This window comes from Leopardus geoffroyi, chromosome D2, assembly GCF_018350155.1.
Source record: "Leopardus geoffroyi isolate Oge1 chromosome D2, O.geoffroyi_Oge1_pat1.0, whole genome shotgun sequence".
NCBI lineage: Eukaryota > Metazoa > Chordata > Mammalia > Carnivora > Felidae > Leopardus > Leopardus geoffroyi.
The window spans coordinates 37,487,778-37,508,397 of NC_059334.1; the positions used below are offsets into that span (position 1 = coordinate 37,487,778).

Here is a 20,620-nt window from a genome sequence, read left to right on the forward strand (position 1 = left end):
AAATGATTTAGGGGCAACTGGCTATCTGGAAAAAATTCCTCAACAATATGGTAATGATTAAATAAGTCACAATACATTTACATTAGTTATATTGTCCAGATATTAATATTATGTTTTCAGAGAATATTTAATGGCACAGTAACAATTATACGATATAATAGGAAAATATTCAAAAAAGCAGTATCCAAAAAAACGCCATGATCTAAAATTCACATTAAAAGTGTAGACCTCAACAGATAAAGGCTTATTTATGTAAAAATAATTGTATTCTCAGATTTTACTTGGTAATTAATTATGGGTGATAGAATTCTGATTGACTTCAATTTTTTCCCGTAATTTTATTTATTTTATATAGTTTTGACTATGAAAATGTATTTATATTTATATTAAATTGCTAAAAAAAGGAAATGAACGAATGAATTCGTATAACTCAACAGCAAAAATAAACCACAAAAAACATCCTACACAGAATGGACAAAGGAACTGAATAGACATTTTTTCAAAGACATTCAAATGACCACCAGATACATGAAAAGGTGTTCAATATCACTAATCATCAGGCAAATGCAAATCAAGACCACAATGAGCTGTCTCCTGACACCTGCTAGAATTACTGTTGTCAAAAAATCAAGAAATGACACATGTGTTGATGAGAATGAGGAGAAAAGGAACCCCCTGTACACTGTTGGTGGGAACGTAAATTGGTGCAGCCACTATGGAAAACAGCATGATTGTTCTTCAAAACTTACAAATAGAACTACCATATGATCCCGCAATTCCCCTTCTTGGTATATACCTGAAGGATGAAAAATCACTATCTTAAAGATACATCTGCACTCCCATGTTCACTGCAGAACTTTTTACAATAGCCAAGACATGGAGACAACCTAAGCGCCCATTGGCAGACGAGTGGATAAAGAAGATGTAATATATATATATATATATATATATATATATATATATATATACACACACAATGGAATAATATCCAGCCACAAAAAGAATGAAATCCTTCCAACTGCAACAACATGGATGAATCCTGAGAGCATTATGTTTAGTAAAATAAGTCCAAAAGAGAAATACAAATATAGTATAATCTCACTTATATGTGGAACCAAATAAATAAATAAATAAATAAGCAAGCAACTATCTCACAGAAACAGAGAACAGATTGGTGGTTGCCAGGGGCTGGATGTGGGGATGGTGGTCAAAGGATACAAACTTCCAGTTATAAGGTGAATAAGTTCTAAGGATGTAATGTACAGCAGGGTGACTACAGTTAACAATACTGTGCTACATATTTAAAAGTTGCTAAGAGTAGATTTTAAAAGTTCTCACACACATACACACACAAATGTAGCTATGTGAGATAATGGATGTGTCCACTAACCCTATTGTGGTAATCATTTCTCAGTATAATACATACATTGGATCATTACACTGTATCCTTAAATGTACATAGTGTTAAAAGTCAATTATATCTCAATGAAACTAGGCAAAAGAAAGGAAGCAAATGTTTATAAAGTAGTTAAAGGCAAAAAACACAGCCACAAACAACCTGATGAAAATATAGCTGAATACTGAACTGATCTCAGGATACCTGAGAGTTCGCTTGTTTGGCAAGCACTTTTTCAGCATAAAAACTATAGAAAAGAATAAAACAAAACAAAATAAAGCAAAACAAAAAAAAACCCAGTATAGAATAATTCACAAAAGAAAATATGCATTTACACGACTACATACAAATTAGAAGTTTATATACTTCAAAACTATCATAAACGCAGTTAAAAGAGAAAATGATAGTGTCCACTAGAGTGCATAGGATGGCATCTATATAACAGTTATGGTAGTGCAAATTAATAGGAGATAACCTGGCAATATTAAAAGCATCAAGAGCTTTAAATGTTCATATTTGTTAAAAACTCAGAAAGTTTGCTTCAAGATAATAAACTGCTTCTTGTTCAAAGATTATGTACAATAATGTTTATCACAGGGTTAATTATTATTACAACAACAAAAATGTTAAGTGAAATGCCCCACAATAAATAGGTAATGGTTAAATAGATTCTGGAATAGCTATATGTTAGAATCTCATGAAATCCTATGAAGGCTTTGCAAATCATGATACCCAATAAGACGACATGATTCAATGCTCTGGATAAAATACTAACTGTGGGGGTGCCTTTGTGGCTCAGTCACTTAAGGGTCTGACTCTTGATTTCGGCTCAAGTCATGATTTCACAGTCATGGGATCAAGTCCCACATTGGGCTCCTCTGGGCATGGAGCCTGCTTGGGATTCTCTCTCTCCCTCTCTCTGTACCCCTCTACCCTGCTCATGCTCGCTCAGTCTCTCTCTCAATAAATAAAAATAAAAATAAATAGTTACTGTGAAAATAAAAGGGAAAAAAACCCAACATAATAAAACTGAATGATTCCATACTTATCTATCCATCTGGGAGGAAATATACCAAAATATTTAAAAAAATTTTTAATGTTTATTCATTTTTGAGAGACAGAGACAGAGAGACAGAGCATGATCAGGGGAGGGGCAGAGAGAGAGGGAGACACAGAATCTGAAGCAGGCTCCAGGCTCTGAACTGTCAGCACAGAGCCCGATGCAGCCTCAAATCCACGAGCTGTGAGGTCGTGACCTGAGCTGAGGTCAGAGGCTTAGCTGACTGAGGCACCCAGGCACCCTGGAAATATACCAAAGTATTAATCATGCTTATCTTTGGGTGTTGAAAATATGGTTCACTTTATATATGTATATATATTTATATTTACATATATTCTTTATATATTTCTTGTGCTTTCAAAATACCCCACACTGAGTATGAATAACATTTCTAATGAAAACAGTCAATGATTTTTTTTTTTAAATTTTTTTTTTTCAACGTTTATTTATTTTTGGGACAGAGAGAGACAGAGCATGAACGGGGGAGGGGCAGAGAGAGAGGGAGACACAGAATCGGAAACAGGCTCCAGGCTCTGAGCCATCAGCCCAGAGCCTGACGCGGGGCTCGAACTCACGGACCGCGAGATCGTGACCTGGCTGAAGTCGGACGCTTAACCGACTGCGCCACCCAGGCACCCCAATGATTTTTAAACAAAAACCACTATAAATTGTTTTGCAAAGTCTAGAAGGTCAACATGAAAGATTATTGTTTTGTTAAATCTTTAGGATTTGGCTTTCCCCTTCTGTGTTGAGACCAGTTACACTGAAACAACACAAACTTCAGATCAATCAGTCACTGACATTTATTGAGCATCTAGTAATCCTTGGGTCTTGGTTTGTGCCTAAAATTGTATGCTGCTCAGAGTGTGTCACTTTCAAAATTTCCCATCACACAGGTATAATTTCAGGGCAGGCCACAGGGTTTCATGGGTGCCCGAACAACACAGAGTTCACTCATAACTCTGAACACAGATCTCTGCCCTCTGACCTGGCTCTGTATCCCAGACCTCTCTCCTTGATTTTTCCATGCAGGCATCGAGAGGCAGCACTGCGGGCAACAATACCGGCTATGACAGAGAATAATGACGTCTGTCTGTCAGCAGAGCACTCTTGCTCCTATTCTGCTGCCTCAATAATCAGCCCGCAGAGAAGTACTTCGAGCATTGCATATGGGTGTGTTCTAAGCATGCATCAAGGTCTCTTTGTGATCTGAGTGACTTGGTGGAAAGACCATGCTTTTCTTGAAAAAGGATATCCAGCTGGTCATAATGGAAGGCACAGATTTCTTCCTGTGGTTGGGGTATCACTCACAGAGCATAACATCGGTCTGCAGCTAAGCACCAAATCCAGAGCTTTCTGCATAGAAAGTGGCTGTTTCAGCACCACACGGCAAACCAGATGCTAGGACTTCAAATACCAATTATCACAGACAATTCCTGTGGAGGATGCGCCAGCTACAGCAAACTTCCGTACAACTCCCTTGACCCAGAAGGCACAATTCTTTTCTGGATTAATAGAAACACTAGAACTGAAGAAACACAAACTTCTGGAGGGAGGACTGCAGTATGGAAGTGTGATCCTTTGCCTCCTAAGCTTCTGTACTGCTGGCCTTTTCTGTGACTGTATTCATCTTCTGCTGGAAGCCTTGTGAGGGACTTCCGTATAGAGCCTCCAGACTTAGCCGGACTAGTCTTCAGGGATGCTATGGGCAGAGGCCATGGCTGTTCCTGTGTCACATGGGCTTTGGGAAGCCTATGGGAACCAAGGTAGGGTCTTTCTTGTGCTTGGAATCAAGAGACCCATGTAGGGGCGCCTGGATGGCTCAATTGGTTAAGCGTCCAACTTTGGCTTAGGTCATGATCTTGCAGTCTGTGAGTTTGAGTCCCGGGTCAGGCTCTGTGCTGACAGCTCAGAGCCTGGCACCTGCTTTGAATTCTGTGTCTCCCCCTCTGTCTCTCTGTTTCTCCTCTGCTCATGCTCTCTCTCTCCTCTCTCTCTCTCTCTCTCTCTCTCAAAAATAAATAAAGGTTAAACGTTAAAAAAAAAAAAGAGGGAGAGAGAGACACACACACACATGTAGTCTAGGGAATAGGGGAGCCCCTCTTCCTACTACCAAGGTCAGGACTCCATCCTTAGTCAGGAAAGCTTTTCTTCCAGGTAAGACAACATGGTCCTGACTTCAGAATTCAGCTGGCATGGCTTTAAATCCCTGATTCGCCACTCAACAGCTATGACGATGGGAAAGTTACCTGACTTTACTATGCCTCGAGTTCCTCATCCATGTAACCGGAATCCAAGAAAACCCAGTATGAGCCAGCTTACAGTGTTAAATGAGATACTTTGTGTAACTTTTAGTGCACAACAAATACTCAAAAAATGGTAGTTTATAAAAGTAACAACCAACTAGCAATGCAAGCAATTTAGAAAATTCCGTCTCCCTACGTTTCTGTGTTCTCAACTCTCCTATCAGAGAGCTGGACCACGTGCATGACCTCCTTGGCCTCAGAACTTTGACCTTTCTCAGATATAGACGGAGTAACAGGCCTCGAGGAAGCCGAGAAACCCTGGGCAGAGGACCTGACTGCACAGAGAAATCTGAGGCCACAGTGCCACCTAGCCTGCTCTGCAGACACCCCTCTGTGCCTGTGTTTCTAACACACTGGAGCATCTTCCTCTTTTTATTTTTTTAAAGTATAATTACCAGAGCTTATGTTTCACAGTTAATGCTGTCAAGCCTGTTAAACTAATTGGTCTTTTATAGAAAATTTAACTGAAAATTAACACATCTTTTAATAACATTGCCTTAACTTTAATGGCACTTTGCCTTTCGTTTATAATTGCTCTAAAATTGTCATTTTCCATGCCATAGCTGCCATTTTTTATATTTGCTAGTTTGCATGGTGTAGATTTTTATTTTTAGTATTTTTCTTTCATGAGGGATGAGAACGATTTTTTTTTTTTTCCCCCAATCCCAGGCCTTCCTGGCCTGATGTGACAGCAGTGGTATGTTCCAGGTGCAACACAGCTCACTACCGTTTGCTACACAGACATTGGCGCTAGCTGGTCTGCCTCAGGATGGCCCACGGGCTGTCTCTCACGTAGTGAGCAGAGGAAGTGAGGCTTTAGGGTGGAATGTAAGGAAGAGGGCCATGGAGGAATAATCTGTTTATGTTAACGTGGCACTGGATTAGCTTGGGCTGACTGAGAACTTGTCCCCTCCAAAACACCCTCCTTAATGCAAGTACAAATGCAAGTACAACTAAGAGAGTAAATCGTGTGGGGGAGCCTGGGTGGCTCAGTCAGTTAAGCAACTGACTCTTGATTTTGGCTCAGGTCATGATCTCAGTTTGTAGGGTTGAGCCCTGCATCGGGTTCAGTGCTGACAGCGCAGAGCCTCCTTGGGATTCCCTCTGCCCTTCCCCTATTTGTTCTCTCTTTCTCTCAGAATAAATTTTACAAAGTAATAATTAAAAAAAACCAGAGAGTAAATCATGTGGGTCCATCTTCCAGATGGTCACATTCTTCATTCTTCCCAACATAAGCTCGGTAATTTCTGGCAAACAGAGACCAGCTCTCTGATATTAGAGAATAGAATACAGAAGCATAACATATATGTGTCTGTGAGTACATACACATATGCATATATGTACATGCATAGATATGTACACACACATATATAATCTACTTCTTTGTAGTTACATTTGATCTTAAGAAATATTTGCAGCTCTGTGAAAGATTTTCATCTACCTTTGTCCTTACCTGATTCCTTGAATGTGGTAAGAGGCTGTTAATATCATTCTCATTAACAGTTAGACCCAACTGAGCCCCAGACAGTGGAAAAGACAGACACAGGATGCTGCTGAGCTGGGACCAGAAGCTCTAAGTCCTAATTCATGGGCTGGTGCCACACTGTTTCTCCTCTATGTCCTTGCCTTTTTTATGAAATACTAACTTATTGAACATGCAAACACTCACCCTGGGCATTGGTGCAGTGGGCAAAGCAGAGGTACACATGGGATAAAATGCTCATACTGAAGTTTTTCTTGGGCTCCTGAGGGATTCAGCAGTGGGGGTCCCTCGATATGACGGCATCCTCTGTTGTGCCTGCATTGCTTGTTGGATGTATAGGACACTGGAAAAGGGGGCCTCTGGTTCTCCTCTGCCCTTTCCCTTTACACTGGTAGGTATGTCTTTCTCTGTATTTTTTTCCAAGTTAGGTAGAATGTACAAATCTGAAACTTCAGGGAATCTTATTTTCTAAAAAAGCAACAACACTGCGACTGTGCAGTGGAATTCATCAGCTCTCATTACAGGATGCCCTCTTTTCTCCCCAGAAGGGGTTGTCTTCTCAGCACTCTTTTGATAACGATGGTACAGTGTGGTATACTTCTGTCTGAGAAAGGTTGAGGGTTCAAAGAAAATGGACATCACATGTTCAACCTCCTGACTCAAAGGACAGGCAAATGGCCAGAAGACCAAGGATGCTCTCTGATGACAGTCATGAGGGCTCACAAAATTAGAAGCAGGAGGCTTGTAAGTCTGGTTCGGCAGAATGGACAGGCAGGGACCAGTGGCACGAGTAAAACAGGCCTGGTAGAATCCAATGGGGAATAGTGTGGGCTGTAGCTAAGGGGGCCATCGCTCAGCTCTAACCAATTGCTGCTTTGTGGGCATCTGGGAATCTGCTTTGTGACTCCAATCAAAATTAGCTGGAAACCCATATTTTATGTGTAATCTTGTAATTTTAAAACATTGGCAGCAGATTCCATTTAAACATTAAAAACCTTTTGGAAATGCAAAACCTGTCTGTGGGATGGGTGTTGCCTGCTATGTGCTGTTTTGAGACTTCTATGATAGACCAATCATTACAAGCCAAATATCATCAGTCCAGGTACTCGTGCCAAAATATTGTGCTGTTTCTCTTTCTTTCTTCTCTTAAAATGAGTGCACTAGGATGGCACACTGGACAGAAAAATAATCAGAGGTTGACTTCAGGACTCAATTCGGTGATGGATTTGTCCTTCCATCCAGAACACACAGGAAGCAGTGCCCTTAGGAGGATGCCAGTGGCATCCGAAGGAAGAAGCATCCTCTAACCAGGACTGAAGTGTTTAACCCCGGACTTAGAACCTTGCGGAGTGTGATCTTTTGGATGCAGAATACCCACAGTACAGACGGCAGCTTCGCCTGTCTGACTGCTTATTGTATGTCCCTCCCCGGTAACCACTATCTTCCAACCATGATGACCTTCAACTACTCTCTCAGACAAACCAAACCCAGCTCAGCACCACTGTTCAGCCTTTGCCCTGTTCTTTCTTCTGCCTTGGAAAGCTAGTCGCCCTCACCCCCAGGCGCTTTCTTCTTCTGCTTTTTTGGTGTCAGCTTCCAAGTGTTCTGTTAAGATAGCTTTGCTCTGACCACGGTTGCTAACACAGGTCTCTACACCCATGCAAACTATTTTATGTTCTTCAAATCAGTCTTGCCCATTTCATAGTATTCATTTACTACTACTAGCAGTAACGATAGCTGCTGTCATTTACATAGTTATCCCCCACTAGAATGAAAGTTCTAACAACAGGAGGGCAGGGTCTTCCTCTTTCTTCTTCACTACTGAATCCTCAGCATCAAAATAGTGCCTGGCATTTAGTTAAGTGCCCAGTGACGGCATCGATCAGTAACAATGAATGCATATGGAGCTTGTCATGTGCAAAGCACGGCACTAGTCACTTTACAATCTTAACTCATTTAATTATCTCAACAATTCTGTGAGGAAGGTACTATTATTTTTTTTGATATTTGTTTATTTTTGAGACAGAAAGATAGGGCGTGAGTGGGGGAGGGGTAGAGAGAGAAAGGAAGACACAGAATCCGAAGCAGGCTCCAGGCTCTGAGCTGTCAGCACAGAGCCCAACCCAGGCCTTGAACCCACAAACCGTGAGATCATGACCTGAGCTGAAACCGGACGCTTAACCAACTGAGCCAAGGTAGTACTGTTATGATCCCAATTTTAAAGATAGGGAAACTGAGGCACAGAGAGGTTAAGGTTACACAGCCAGTACATGGTGGTTCTGGGCTCTGGATCCAAGCAGTCGGACTCTTAGTTCATGACTTATCTTTTCTGTCTAGGAAGGGTCCAGGTAGAACTCACATTGGGGGTGAGGGATGGGAAGAGTATGTAGCTGTGGAAAAGAAGTCTGAATACTCGCGTGCCAGTTTTAGCTCTAAATACAAAGAGGCTTCCTTTCATCTTTCTCGTCTGTGTGTGACGGGCAAGCTGGTACCATTCTGAAAAACACATTTCTTATTTTGCGGTCGTCTTCCTAGAGGCATCCACCCACAAGCGTAATTACTCCCTCTCATCATGTGTTTCTGCTGCTGATTAGCAGGAGGCAGCCGTGAGGCCACGTCTGCAACATCCCTATCTGTTCAGGAATGCCTGCGATGAATCAAAACATTACTCTTTTAACAAATGAAGCAGGAAGCAGCAGGAGTTGACTTATGAAGGACAATATTCAGGGGATGTTTGGACACATGATTAAATGGCAATTTGGGGGCTAGAAAAAGGAGATCATGGACATCTGAGGAGGTGTGTGTGTAAATGTCGGCATGCTGCTTGTAAGCGAGTGCCTGGGATGAAGCTTACCTCTGGCTCCCGCTGCTTGGAGAGGCCTCAGTTTCTCAATTTACACTCCTGCCAACCCTCTCAGTTCCTTCTAGTTACTGCCTTGGTTCTTGACTAATCTCCTGGTTTTTCATACATGAGGTAGAATGCAAAGGAATCATAGGTAACATTTTTGTCAACTGGGTCTGAGGAACCCGACTTAATTCAAGACCTCACTGTGCAACTTGTTCGTCCCAGACAATGAAAACCAGGCCTGGAATAACTGGATACGCATTTTGACTAATGATTTGAAAAGTCACTGTCAGTAGATTGGTTAAATATGTCCTGCTTCAGGTTTGTGCACGTTATTGCCCAAAAGATCAGACGCTAGAGCTGAAGTGCCTCTCACGGTTCTGGGCCCTCAACGGATGAGCTGGTGATGAGTACAATGACAGTTACTAGATTCTTGATACCCTTTTTTCCCAGGCTGGAATTCAGAAGGAATGCTGCTGGCAGACCGTAGCATCCATACATGCCTTAGCCACTCTCTCCCAGACACTTCAGTTTGCATTTCAAAGGAGATTAGAGACGGCTTTTTAAAAATTTCAAGCCAGCCCACTTTGATTTCTCATCTGAGTTTCCAAGAACTGACTCCCTGGTGGTGCTACAGACAGACAGTTGTGCAGCTCAGATCCAGATGTGCCCCCTACCCCCGCCCTGTGGCTACCGTGGGCCCCTTCAGTTGTGTAGGGGTGAAGTTCTTTGTTGCTTAAAATCAACTTTATTGGTTTTATTGGTACGAAGGGCTGGCTTCATGGGTGTGTGGCCTGTGCAGTCACCCAGGGTCCAGGCTCAAGAGAGCCCCTCACTTGGCTTCAAGCTCTGCTGTCATCATTTTGAAATTCTTAATAATGTATGAAAAGGTGGGCTTGCTAATTATAGAGCTGGTCTTGCCTGGACTATTCTGAATGTCTGACAGGTAGACACATAAATAATTTTATAAATTTGGATTTTTATAAATTGTTGATAGAGTATTTTGTAGTTCTAGGAAAAAAAATCTACTGTAAACAGTTTCATCATCTCTTAGTGACAACAATCTTCTGTAATCTCTCTAATTAGGATCAGAAGTCAAATGAGATTTCTAAAGAGATGAATTACAGAAATCCGGCTGAAACTGAAGACCATACAGACAATTCGGCACTGTATGAGCGCATCCTGTAGCTTCTATCTTCTGGCTTGCTTAAGGTATTTGCCCAAACTGAGCCCAACATCACTAGCAGGTGGAAAGGTTACGCCTGGAACCAGCAGGCAGTCAGAAAGAAATCACAAGTCCTGGGAAACCAAGAGTGCCTTCTCCAGGGACAGTTTTCTCTCCTTCTTGCCTTGGAAAGCTAAGTTATGGCATGATGCCTAGTCAAGCTTAATTCAGATGAATATTGTCTCATAATTATTTTTAAACCCATAATTCTAATTTTTTAAATAAGATGTGCTTGCAGTTGGACCACATTCAGAAATACCGAATAACCTAAATTAGTCTTAAAAAGCTTTATGTTTTTTTCTTTCCTCAAATAGAGGTTCTTCTGGGATCAGCTTTAATGAATAGAGGAGAATAATGCATAATTAGCATATCAGTTGTTTAACACATTCAGGAGAATAGCCTTCTTAAGCACTTTAAGGAATGCATGTGTATAAAAACTCACTGAGCTATGTTTATGGTTTTAATGTGTTCAATAAAACACTTTTTCGTGGATTCCTCAAAGGTCAGTTTTTATCCAGCTTGTGTCTGTATTTTCATAAATTGTGAATTTGAGGGCTCCAAAATAAAGAGGCTTTTCTAATAAATAAAGACATTCTGTGGGAACACTTCACAATCCTCAATAATAACCTATTCTAGTGTCTGCTTTTGCCTTTTCTGGTTCAAGATAGCTTCATGAACCAGGCCTACTTTTAATTGTTATTTGTTTTTAGTCTCAAAAGTGAAAAAATAATGCCTTGACCGTTTGGTGCATATCAAGTTAGAAAAGAAACCAATGATGCTTTTGACCTCCTCAGCCAGCCCGTCCTCCTCTCTTTGCCACTGCTTCAGTCCTTCCTGGCAGCAGAGAACCGGCTAGGCCTGGCCCTCATGCGAGGTCTCCTCCCAGGACTTGCGTTTCAGTGATGGGCAGGGATGGAAGAGACACCCTTGACACCTTGTTCTCTTCCATCTTCTGCTCATATTCAATCTATCTCCAAGTCCTACCAATTTTCCTGACCAGCACTACTCAGATGCACCCACTCCCTCCAGCTCCGCCAGCTCTATCCCTGTCCAACCTTTGATAGCCTCATATGCTCAGACTTCCTGCCACCATCTTGTTTCCTAAGCCATCCTCCACACACCAGCCAGGACAATCCTCTTAAAACATAAACCTGATCACATGACTTCCCAGCTTAAAACCACCCTTCAATGCCTCCTCATTTACCTTGAGATAAAAAGCAAAGCCATAAAAATGAGTTTTCTGGTCTTGCAGGTCCAAACTTGCCTCGCCCTCCCCTCTCCCTCTTTCACTGTGGCCCCGCTACACAGGCTTTCTTTGGCCTCCTTAAGATTGTCAGTTTCCCTCACCGCCAAGCCTTTGCATTTGCTTTTCTTCTTCAGGGGATGCTCTTCCCACAAAATCTCCCCTCTTCCTTACCTTCCTCACACTTTCAAGAATTCATAACCAAATATTGTGTTAGTTACACAGCAGTCTGACTAACATCAGTATCCCCTTCCAGACTGCAAACTTTGCGTGGTTATGCTCTCCCTGGGAGCTCAAGCTCCGGGCCTAGGCTGCTAACGTTGGAGGTCAGAGGTGCTCCAGTCCCATATCCCGCACCCACTCACCGCACTCATGAGCGAGTCCAGGACACTGACTGCAAATGCTGTCCCGCATGCAAATGGCTGCGTGAGGTACAGTTCTGTGTCGGGATCGTCATCATCGTCTTGGTCCAAAAACTGAACATTAGTATCGTTCACTAGAAAAAGTGTAAAATGAGAATTAGCTCCAAAGACCATACACAAACAGTGAAGCCAGAGAAAGAGCAGGCTACTTGTTTAGCAACACTGAAGTCACTGAAAAAGAAAGAAAAGCATGGGAGAAGCTGTAAATGAATCTTGGGGTGGGAGCCAGCAGACTCAATGGACTGCTTCTACGTGACTGTTCAAGCTTCTCAGGCCTGGAGAGCAATGAGTTCAAGCAGCCTTGCTCCCTGGCAGGCCGCCGGAGAACTGCTGGACAGTGCTGGTCAGTCCTTTGGTATAGTTTTAGAATCATGACCGAAGAACACCCTGAAGTGTTTTTCGGTAGCCAAGTCCTTTGAGAGATGAACATATTTCAAGGATGAGTAGCCATGAGTAGCCATGCTGGGATGCTAAGTTTAGCCACAGGAAAAGAAAGCAATTTATTAAGACTGAAGAGCGATAGACTGGGAACACGGCAAAGGCACATAGCAAGGAATTCACCTGCAGGCAGGACCTAGCCCGCCGGGGGTCAGCCTGGGTAGAGCCTGGTGTCCCTAGCCCTGAATCTAGGCACACACTGACAGGCCCTGTCTGACAGACCGGTGACCCCAGGTGGGATGGATTCCTGGCTGTCTCCAGCTGCTTGCTGATACAGACTTGCTGTGCATTCCGAGTTGCATGGGGACGCCCACGTTCTCCCTTTCCCCTTCTAAACAGCTCAATCTTTTATGTGCTTCAGCTAAAGTAGATGCAGCATTTGATGCTGTAGTTCATTTCCATCTGAGGATTCCTCAAGGACTCCTCCGGCAGGCACGTGCAGACTGATTGGCTGTGTCACTGAGATGTCTTTAACTTATTAAAAATTAAATGACAAATTAATTTCCATTCCCATCTTGGCTTCAGAAATTATCAGTTTTTGCAGAGCAAGTAATAGGGAAGAAAGTGTGGGGTGGGGGAGGAGATGAGCGCTCATGATTTCTGGAATAATTATGGTGCTTTTAGGAAAAGAATAGATGAGATTTCCTTTTTTTGATTCCTTTCTAAATGTATCAGTTGCTAATTCTCTTTCCTAGAGTTATTGTTTTAATTTTTTTTTTCCTGAAAGTTACTTTTTGGGTAACTTTTTCTTAACTTTTGTTTGTTTATTGTATGAGGCAGAATAAATGATAATAGGCTAAGAGGCTAGGCATGGAATTATTTTTAAGTGACACCATCTTGTTTCCCTACAGAAAAATTTTAATGGGGGAACATTTTTGCTCAGCAACACTTGAATTACAGGCTAGTGGGTTAAGGTGCAAAATGCAAGATCTGACAAGTCAGCTTTGAATCTGGGCTCTGTATAAACCCTGTACAAGCAAGGCACTTCATCATTCCATGGCGTAGTTTGTCTGTCTGTGAAATGGGAGAAATAATAGCAGCTCTCATGAGGTTGGCAGGAGGCTCCTATGAGATTGTGTTTGGTGAGCCTGGCCCAGGACCTTGATAGACATCAGCTGCTCTCAGGATTGCCTTTCTGAGTCAATGCTCTGTCCACCTCACTACATTATGAAAATTCCCAGCTTCCCTCTGCCTCTCTCGGAAGCAAGTAAGACCTTGCTGAGAGACCCTACTGGGGCCATATGGTAGCTTTTCCTCTCTTCCTTCCATTTACCCAAAAGTATCTTAGAGGCTACAGTATAGACTTCTTGCTTTGTGGATCAGAAATATGAACTCTGGACAATACTCAGAGGAGTGTGGTTTCAATTACTTAGAATAGCCAAGGACAGCATGTGCACTGACAGTCCAAAAGCTACAGCATCTGTTACCTCTTTTCAAGACCACGGGGAACGGGAGGTACTAGACTTGGAGGGGATGTGGCCACAAGCAGGGAGACACGAGTAGATTGTCAGCGAGCCAGGCATTTCAGTCATTGGGAAAGAGCTCCAGGGCAGGAACCAGGGTTCCCTGAAAATCCTGTGTTTTGTTCTGGGATAGTCTCAGAGGGAGAGCAGACAGTGTTATCCAAAGCCTATTTCACAGAACAGTCATTATGTGGATGCTAAGAGGGATTTTTTTTTAAAATCCCTTCCCAAATGTTGTACAGTTTCCTAGAACTGGAAAGCAGGTGAAATAGCTTTAAACAAATTTCCTTCTTGCGGAACTTCTGGGAGCCTTCAATCCACTAACATCAACTGAAACTCTCCAAGTGGGTGAAGACTGGAATATACTATACAGTTTTAAAAACATGTTTGGTGCTAGCATCCCCTGTGCTTTTTAGAAGGCATTCTACTGGTTGGCATAATGTGGAACGTGACTCAGAACATGAAGGTAAATAGTAGATATGTGTGGGGATGCAGGGAGGCCAAGTGATTGGTGGATGATGGTGTACTTGCAAACGTGGTATGAGCACTAGGAAAACAAGGCTTAAGGCAGAAGGTAAGGATGATGTGAACACACGGAAGGTTCTCTGAGCTCCCAGAAGAGATCTGGTGAGGAACAAAGGCTCAGGAGATTCCATTACGCTAACCGAATGCCTGCATTGTTGCCTCCGATTTGGGCCACCCAGCCTTTTCTTTTCTCTCCTACTAATCACAAATAAAGATATCCTAGTTAGCTGGCGGCACATGAATTCCAAACAGAAAAAGAAATTCCTGGCAGTGATGATTTTGAAGTGCCACTAAAGGTTTCTGAGATGGAGATACCTGGATGAATTTTCCAACCTGCCGTCCCGGCTGCACACGCTCTCTGGGTCTCTTACAACCCTATGGTTCTGAGAAGAGCAATCCCGAAACCCAGGCTTTTAGCCAACTTCTCTAAACATGAAAAAGACAACCTCTCCTACTGTTGGAAACAGAAAATAGTGCAATCCTCCTTGACCTGAGTGAATTTGTCCTGATAAATAGCTACGTCTCCAATAATGCAGTGCTGAATGGTGGACAATTTATTCCTTAGTTTCCAGACACCTCACAAGCAAGATTACTGTGTTAAAAGCCTGCTCTCTTATTTTGAAATATATTTGGGGGCCACGAGAATGGCATGTTCGTTTCATTCGTGAGTCATTCGAAGGCAGGTGCTCCCCACCTCTCTATCCACCCCTCTGCAGAGCGGCACTTTTGCTGTCTCTATTTAGAAGATCAATCCCCAGTTCTGAGACCTGCTGCTGATGGGTGCCTTTTACAGAGTTATTAACCAAGTCATGGGGAAGTGTGAAGGGCCTGACAAATGTAGTCACGACCAGAACGCTTCATCTTCCCGGTGAGTCCACTCTGAATCTCCCTGAGGCTCTGGGCCGGGCCGGATGGGGGTCAGAGAGCAGGACTGTGCCTCAGTGGTGGCTCACCTCAGCCTTGGCACCCTTCTTGAAATCTTGCCTTTTGTAAGAAAAGGTCCCCTGGGAGCTGGCTGCTTTTTATGGTTTCAGAACCAGAGGTTCTGAGAAAAGGCCTTGTGGTGGGGGGGAGGGGGGGAAGGCAAATAAAGTCAGAATAAAGGAAAATAAACAGCTGGAGGGAAGGCTCCGTCTTAGGTTTCTTATCTTAAAATTTTTATATTTCTCCTTTGGCTTCCTCTGAGAGCTGTGAAGACATGTCAGTCAAACTGACAGTATGTTGGAAGAGGAATATGAGGGAGAAGGCGGGGAAGCAGGGGGACACATGGAAAAGAAAAAAAGGAAAAAAAAGGCCCAGGCCAAAGAAAATGAATTAGAGCAAAGATGCTTTGGAAACAACTGCCAGGTCAGATGGGTGTGATCAAAGGTTTACTGATGCTGTGTGGGGAAAAAAATCATTAAGAAAGGCCAGAACAAGACAGTCGATTCCAACCAGAGCCACAAATAAAACACATTCAAAGCAGTGCCATGGGGTAGTCTTTCTGTTACAGCCGGTGAAATAAAAAAACAAGCCGATGATAGTTGGAAACACCAACCACGGAACAAAAGGAGATACTGATGTGAAGGAAAACAGTGCTTCTTACCCAGTTCAGTTATCATTAGAATGTGCGTCCCACTGTTTTTTTCCTGATTGACTGATACCAAAGGCAACTTGCCAGGTTTAGCTAATTGGATACAGCATTTAAGGGTTGGGGAAAGGGAGTGGAGGAAAGTACAGAAAAAGAAGAGAGTGAGGGAATAACAGAGGAAACATTGCAACGTAAAGAGACCCAGCACCTTAGGTGGTTAGTATTGTCTTGGGGGGAAGACACCACTCAGCAGTTTTGTAAATTCACAAATGGTAGGAAAAACTGTCACAGCCAGGTTGAAAGTTGGGTTCCACTGGCCAGTAATCATGGCCCTCCAAACCCCATCCTACTTTAGGCCAGAGTGACATTCACTGAAAATGACCTTTAGCTGAGAAGTTCAACCAGGATAGATTAAATGGAGGGTTATTACACATTAGCCCAACGCCTCCCCCCAGTTCTCAAAATGGGTTTGGCTTAGTCCTGAGGCTTTGTACCTCAGTGGGAGGGCTCTGATTGTAGGAGCTGTCTTGAGGTGCTTCCAATGAAAATCACCAGGCAGAGTCCATGGATTATGCCTTTCCTCCTTTCCTCCTCCTTCCCTAATTTATGCCCCAATCTCAAATCCGTCATCTCAAGCTGCTTTGAGAATAGTGACCAGCACGAAGGAAACTGTCTATTCTTCTCAGAGGAAAGATAGATCAGTTTTCCTTTTGGTAATCTGTCACATTGCTACTCATACCTTTCTCCACCTCCCCCCAAACAAGCCCTACTAGAGCCCATTATGCTGAAGGAGCTAAGAAACAGGACAACTTCCTCATATCCTACATGGTTGGAAAAGAGGACAAAAAAATCTACCCAAAGCTGACTTTCACCCCTACCTAGTTCAGTGATGATAGGGATGTTGACCCCAGTCGTGATGGATGGTTGGCGTAACATCCCGTGCACTGGGCTGTTATCTGGAGAGGATCTGTCCATTCCTGGAGGTGTGAACCCTGTGAAAAAGAAAGAGAAGGAAGAAAAGTCAGAGACATGGAAAGCTTGGGAATAATATGAATATTATATATATACATAATAAAAAAAGTAGCTTATGTTTTATTTACAGGTCAACAATTAGCACTCCCAGGATAAGCTCTGATGTGTTGCTTTCATGAAGCACAAAATAGGAGGCCATTATAAATAATTCTAACCTGCCTTATAGTTCCCGAAAAATGAGTCTCTACACCAATTACTGATCTTGCTCATAGATTTTTGTTTCCCTCTCCCTCTAGGCAGACAAGAAGACTGTACTCTGTGCTTCTGTGTGACACAGGAGATGCTTTGGCCCATGAAAAGTGAACAGAACAATGTACACCATCACTTCTGTTACAAATATTTGACTTGACTTTCTGCCTCTTTTTCTAGACTGTGGCAACCATGGGAATACGCGTTACTATGGAGATGAAGGCTGGGCAGCAGCCCTGGACAGTAACTTAGACCCAAAAGCATTCGGAGTGAGTGAAAAGGTGATCTGTATTGCTTTAAGACACCAGGGTTTGTGTGGTTGTTGTTACCACAGCATAACCTAACCTATCCTGACTATTATCTTAAACCAACTGATTACTTACTCTCTTGCCAGTGAGTGACTCAAGCCAGGGTTTTTGGTAGGTTCTGGCCAAAGGGTAATGGGAGGAAATTTGTCGGGGACTTTTAGGAAGTGTTTCTTTGCTATTAAAAAGAGTCACATACAAAGAGATTCTCTTTTAATCCACTAGACATTGCTCTGGTACCTGTAGTGCCTAGAACTATGGCAGCCATCTTGCAACAAGGATGGGCACCAGCTGAGGACCAACTAAATGACATTGGCTGAACTGAATGATGGACAGCCTTAATGATAGAAAGAAATATCCTTGAGTTCCCAAATTAACCAGCCCTAGAGCCAAAACCAATTGACCTCAGGATTCTTACTACGTGAGACTTTATACACAGTATATACAAATGAGATTTTAATATACAATACGATAATGAGATTATGTATATATTTTATATATAATAATTATATATAATATGTATGTGTATATATATATGCATATATATACACATATACACATACATATATATATATAAAATTTCTTATGGTAAAATATCCTGAGGTAGGGTAGATTAGTTTTGTACATACACTCACACACACACACACACACACACACAATTTAAGATCCTGACTTTCTTATAACATTTTCTTTTCTTTAGTTTACTTCATTGTAAGAATATAGTACATAAGGCACATGACATACCAAATGTAGTTTAATCGATTATTTATGCTATCAGTAAGGCTTTCAGTCACCAGTAGGCTATTAGTAGTTAAGTTTTTGGGGACTCAAAAGTTACACATGGATTGTCAACTGTGCAGGAGGGCTTGCACCCCTAAACTTCCTTCATTGTTCAAAGGTCAATTGTACATATTTTTTTCCTTTTTGTTTAAGCCAAAAATGAGGAATTTGGTTTTGTTTTGTTTTTACTTGCAGCTGAAATCATCCTGACTGCTGCATATGCCACGAGCTTATAGTGGACCCTTGAACCTCCCAGCGTGCCTAACACAGACTTCATAAGGTAAACATGGGCATAGTAAATTGGAAAGTAGCCAATTGGTTTCTGATTTTTGCAGTTTGAGCTTCTCAGACCCAAATCCCAAGTACATACAAGAATGAGCCTGGCCTAACCATAAGTTCAAATTTAGTGAGGGTGAGAAATCATCCCAGCTAGGCTTAATGGCTGCCTCTTTAAGGATGTGCATAGAGACCTATAAACCTGAGACATTTATTTACCTCAATATATTCATTTGCTGAAAATTAATTTTATCAAGTAAAACACCTGGTAAGTGGTACCAAGAGCTCCATGCTGGTTGTTGAGACCCAATCTCCTCCCCAATCTTATAGGACAGGCAGATAGACGTTCACATTTTCTTTGGTTTCTCTTCTTTGCCCTTGGTGGATTGGCTATAGAGACTTATCAATGAATTAGGGACTTACAGATACAGAGTCCCTTGCTAAGTTCCCAAGGACAAAATTCCAAAAAGATTGTGTGGCAAGATGCCCAACTTAGTCTCCAGGAATGTAGCAAGGTTGGATTCACTCTGGTTTATGGTATGTGTGAAGCTCTATCTATCAGGAATGAAATGACAGATGCTCAATAATTGCCTGTTGTTTTGGAGGTGCATAATGCATGAAATGCCAGAAAAATATGAAAGGGTTTTTTCCTATTTTCTGCTCGCTCGTGTATAAATTTTACACTATGGAATGCCATACTTTCAGAAGGAAAAAAAAAAGTTTTATTTACTCTTCATTCTCTGATTGCACTTATTTTATTCTCTGTGTTGATAGACTGTGCACAGGGGAAGTAATTTCAAGTGACAATGCAGTGTCCATCTTTCTAAACTTTGGAATGCGTGTTTTTCAGCCAACCACATCACCGAGAACATGCATTTTAAAGGCTAGCTGTTTTCTTCCCCAGAATAGCGACGGGGAAAACTAAACTGTTTTCATCAGAAGTTTCATTCAAAAGCATGAAAAACTGCAAGTGGCAGCTGTGCGGATTCAGTGGATGTGACGTTTTTGAATTTCTTCAACTTGACAAGTAAACACTTTAAATCGGTAATGCTATATGCATAATACATGGCCTGTATTTTGACATCCATCATCAAATGCTGACTTGAGAAAATACGGGTTTGTACGTCAAGGAATAGCACCCATAAAACAGGGAGAAATGCAGGTCACACGGTATTAGGAAAACTGTATTTCATTACAGAACCCGCAACAAGCCAAAGCATCCTTTTATTCTATCTTATTTAAAGATTCCATTTTCAGCTGTGAAAAGACTCAACTCCTTTGCATGAAACCTTCATTTAGAAATGACATGCTTGCCTCATAGGCCTATTCCATTTTGCTTTCATATTCCATTTTCCCCTTCAGTCACCAAGCCTGGTTCCATTAGCATCTGCAACTGACAAACTATGGTGGGTGTCCAAAGACATCTCTCCATTAAAAGTCCTTCTCTCTCCTATGCATAACCCCAAGAACAGGGTGCTCTTGTTGGCAAGAAAACTTCAGCAATGATAATGTCTCTTTTTCTTTTGCTAGTTTTCTAGCCACACATTCTTGAAAGCAAAAAGCAAAGACAAAAGAAACAGATTTCATCTTTTTCCTGTTCCTTTCCTGTAGAGTTGTGTTGAAGATAAACAGAATTCATTAACATTGTTCTCTCAGAGGTCCTAATATGGGAAAATTGTGGTTTGAAATGGCAGGACTGACCCAGATTCCCTAAATGACCTTGGAGAAAAGAGTAATTCAGGCACCTTCCTTCAGAAGAGATGAGGCAATCTGGCCCTTAACGACATTTGATGGCATCTACCCCATTCATCATAGCAGCAGTTGATAAAGGGACAGGTCCAAATTGTGTCCACGTTTCTTGATTGTCTTACTCCCCACCATTACTGTTTGTTGCAGTGGATACATCTTTGGTTGAACTTGAAGTCTTTCTCCATAAAACAGTGCTCCAGTTATGCATGTGAACGTGCTGGCACATGGAACCTACTCCAGGGATCATAATCTACACCTGGAGAAGAGTGAAACTGGCAAACTCTCCTTTCATTAGTTAAACTAACACTTGCAA

At 42.1% G+C, this 20,620-nt stretch overlaps 1 protein-coding gene across 44 annotated transcripts in view; it reads right to left on the reverse strand.

Annotated features, from left to right (window-relative positions):
- The window catches only part of KCNMA1 (potassium calcium-activated channel subfamily M alpha 1), a 729,677-nt gene that overhangs the window by 23,783 nt on the left and 685,274 nt on the right, over nucleotides 1-20,620 (reverse strand). For 24 of the 44 annotated variants that reach the window (XM_045437750.1, XM_045437748.1, XM_045437780.1 and 21 more), the window contains 2 exons: nucleotides 16,855-16,968; nucleotides 11,924-12,054 (listed from right to left, as the gene is read on the reverse strand). In XM_045437750.1, the coding sequence (XP_045293706.1) occupies nucleotides 11,924-12,054; nucleotides 16,855-16,968 (245 nt within the window). Of the gene's footprint in view, nucleotides 1-11,923; nucleotides 12,055-15,991; nucleotides 16,073-16,854; nucleotides 16,969-20,620 lie in introns of all 44 variants that reach the window. The other 20 variants (XM_045437744.1, XM_045437752.1, XM_045437747.1 and 17 more) reach the window with 1 other exon arrangement.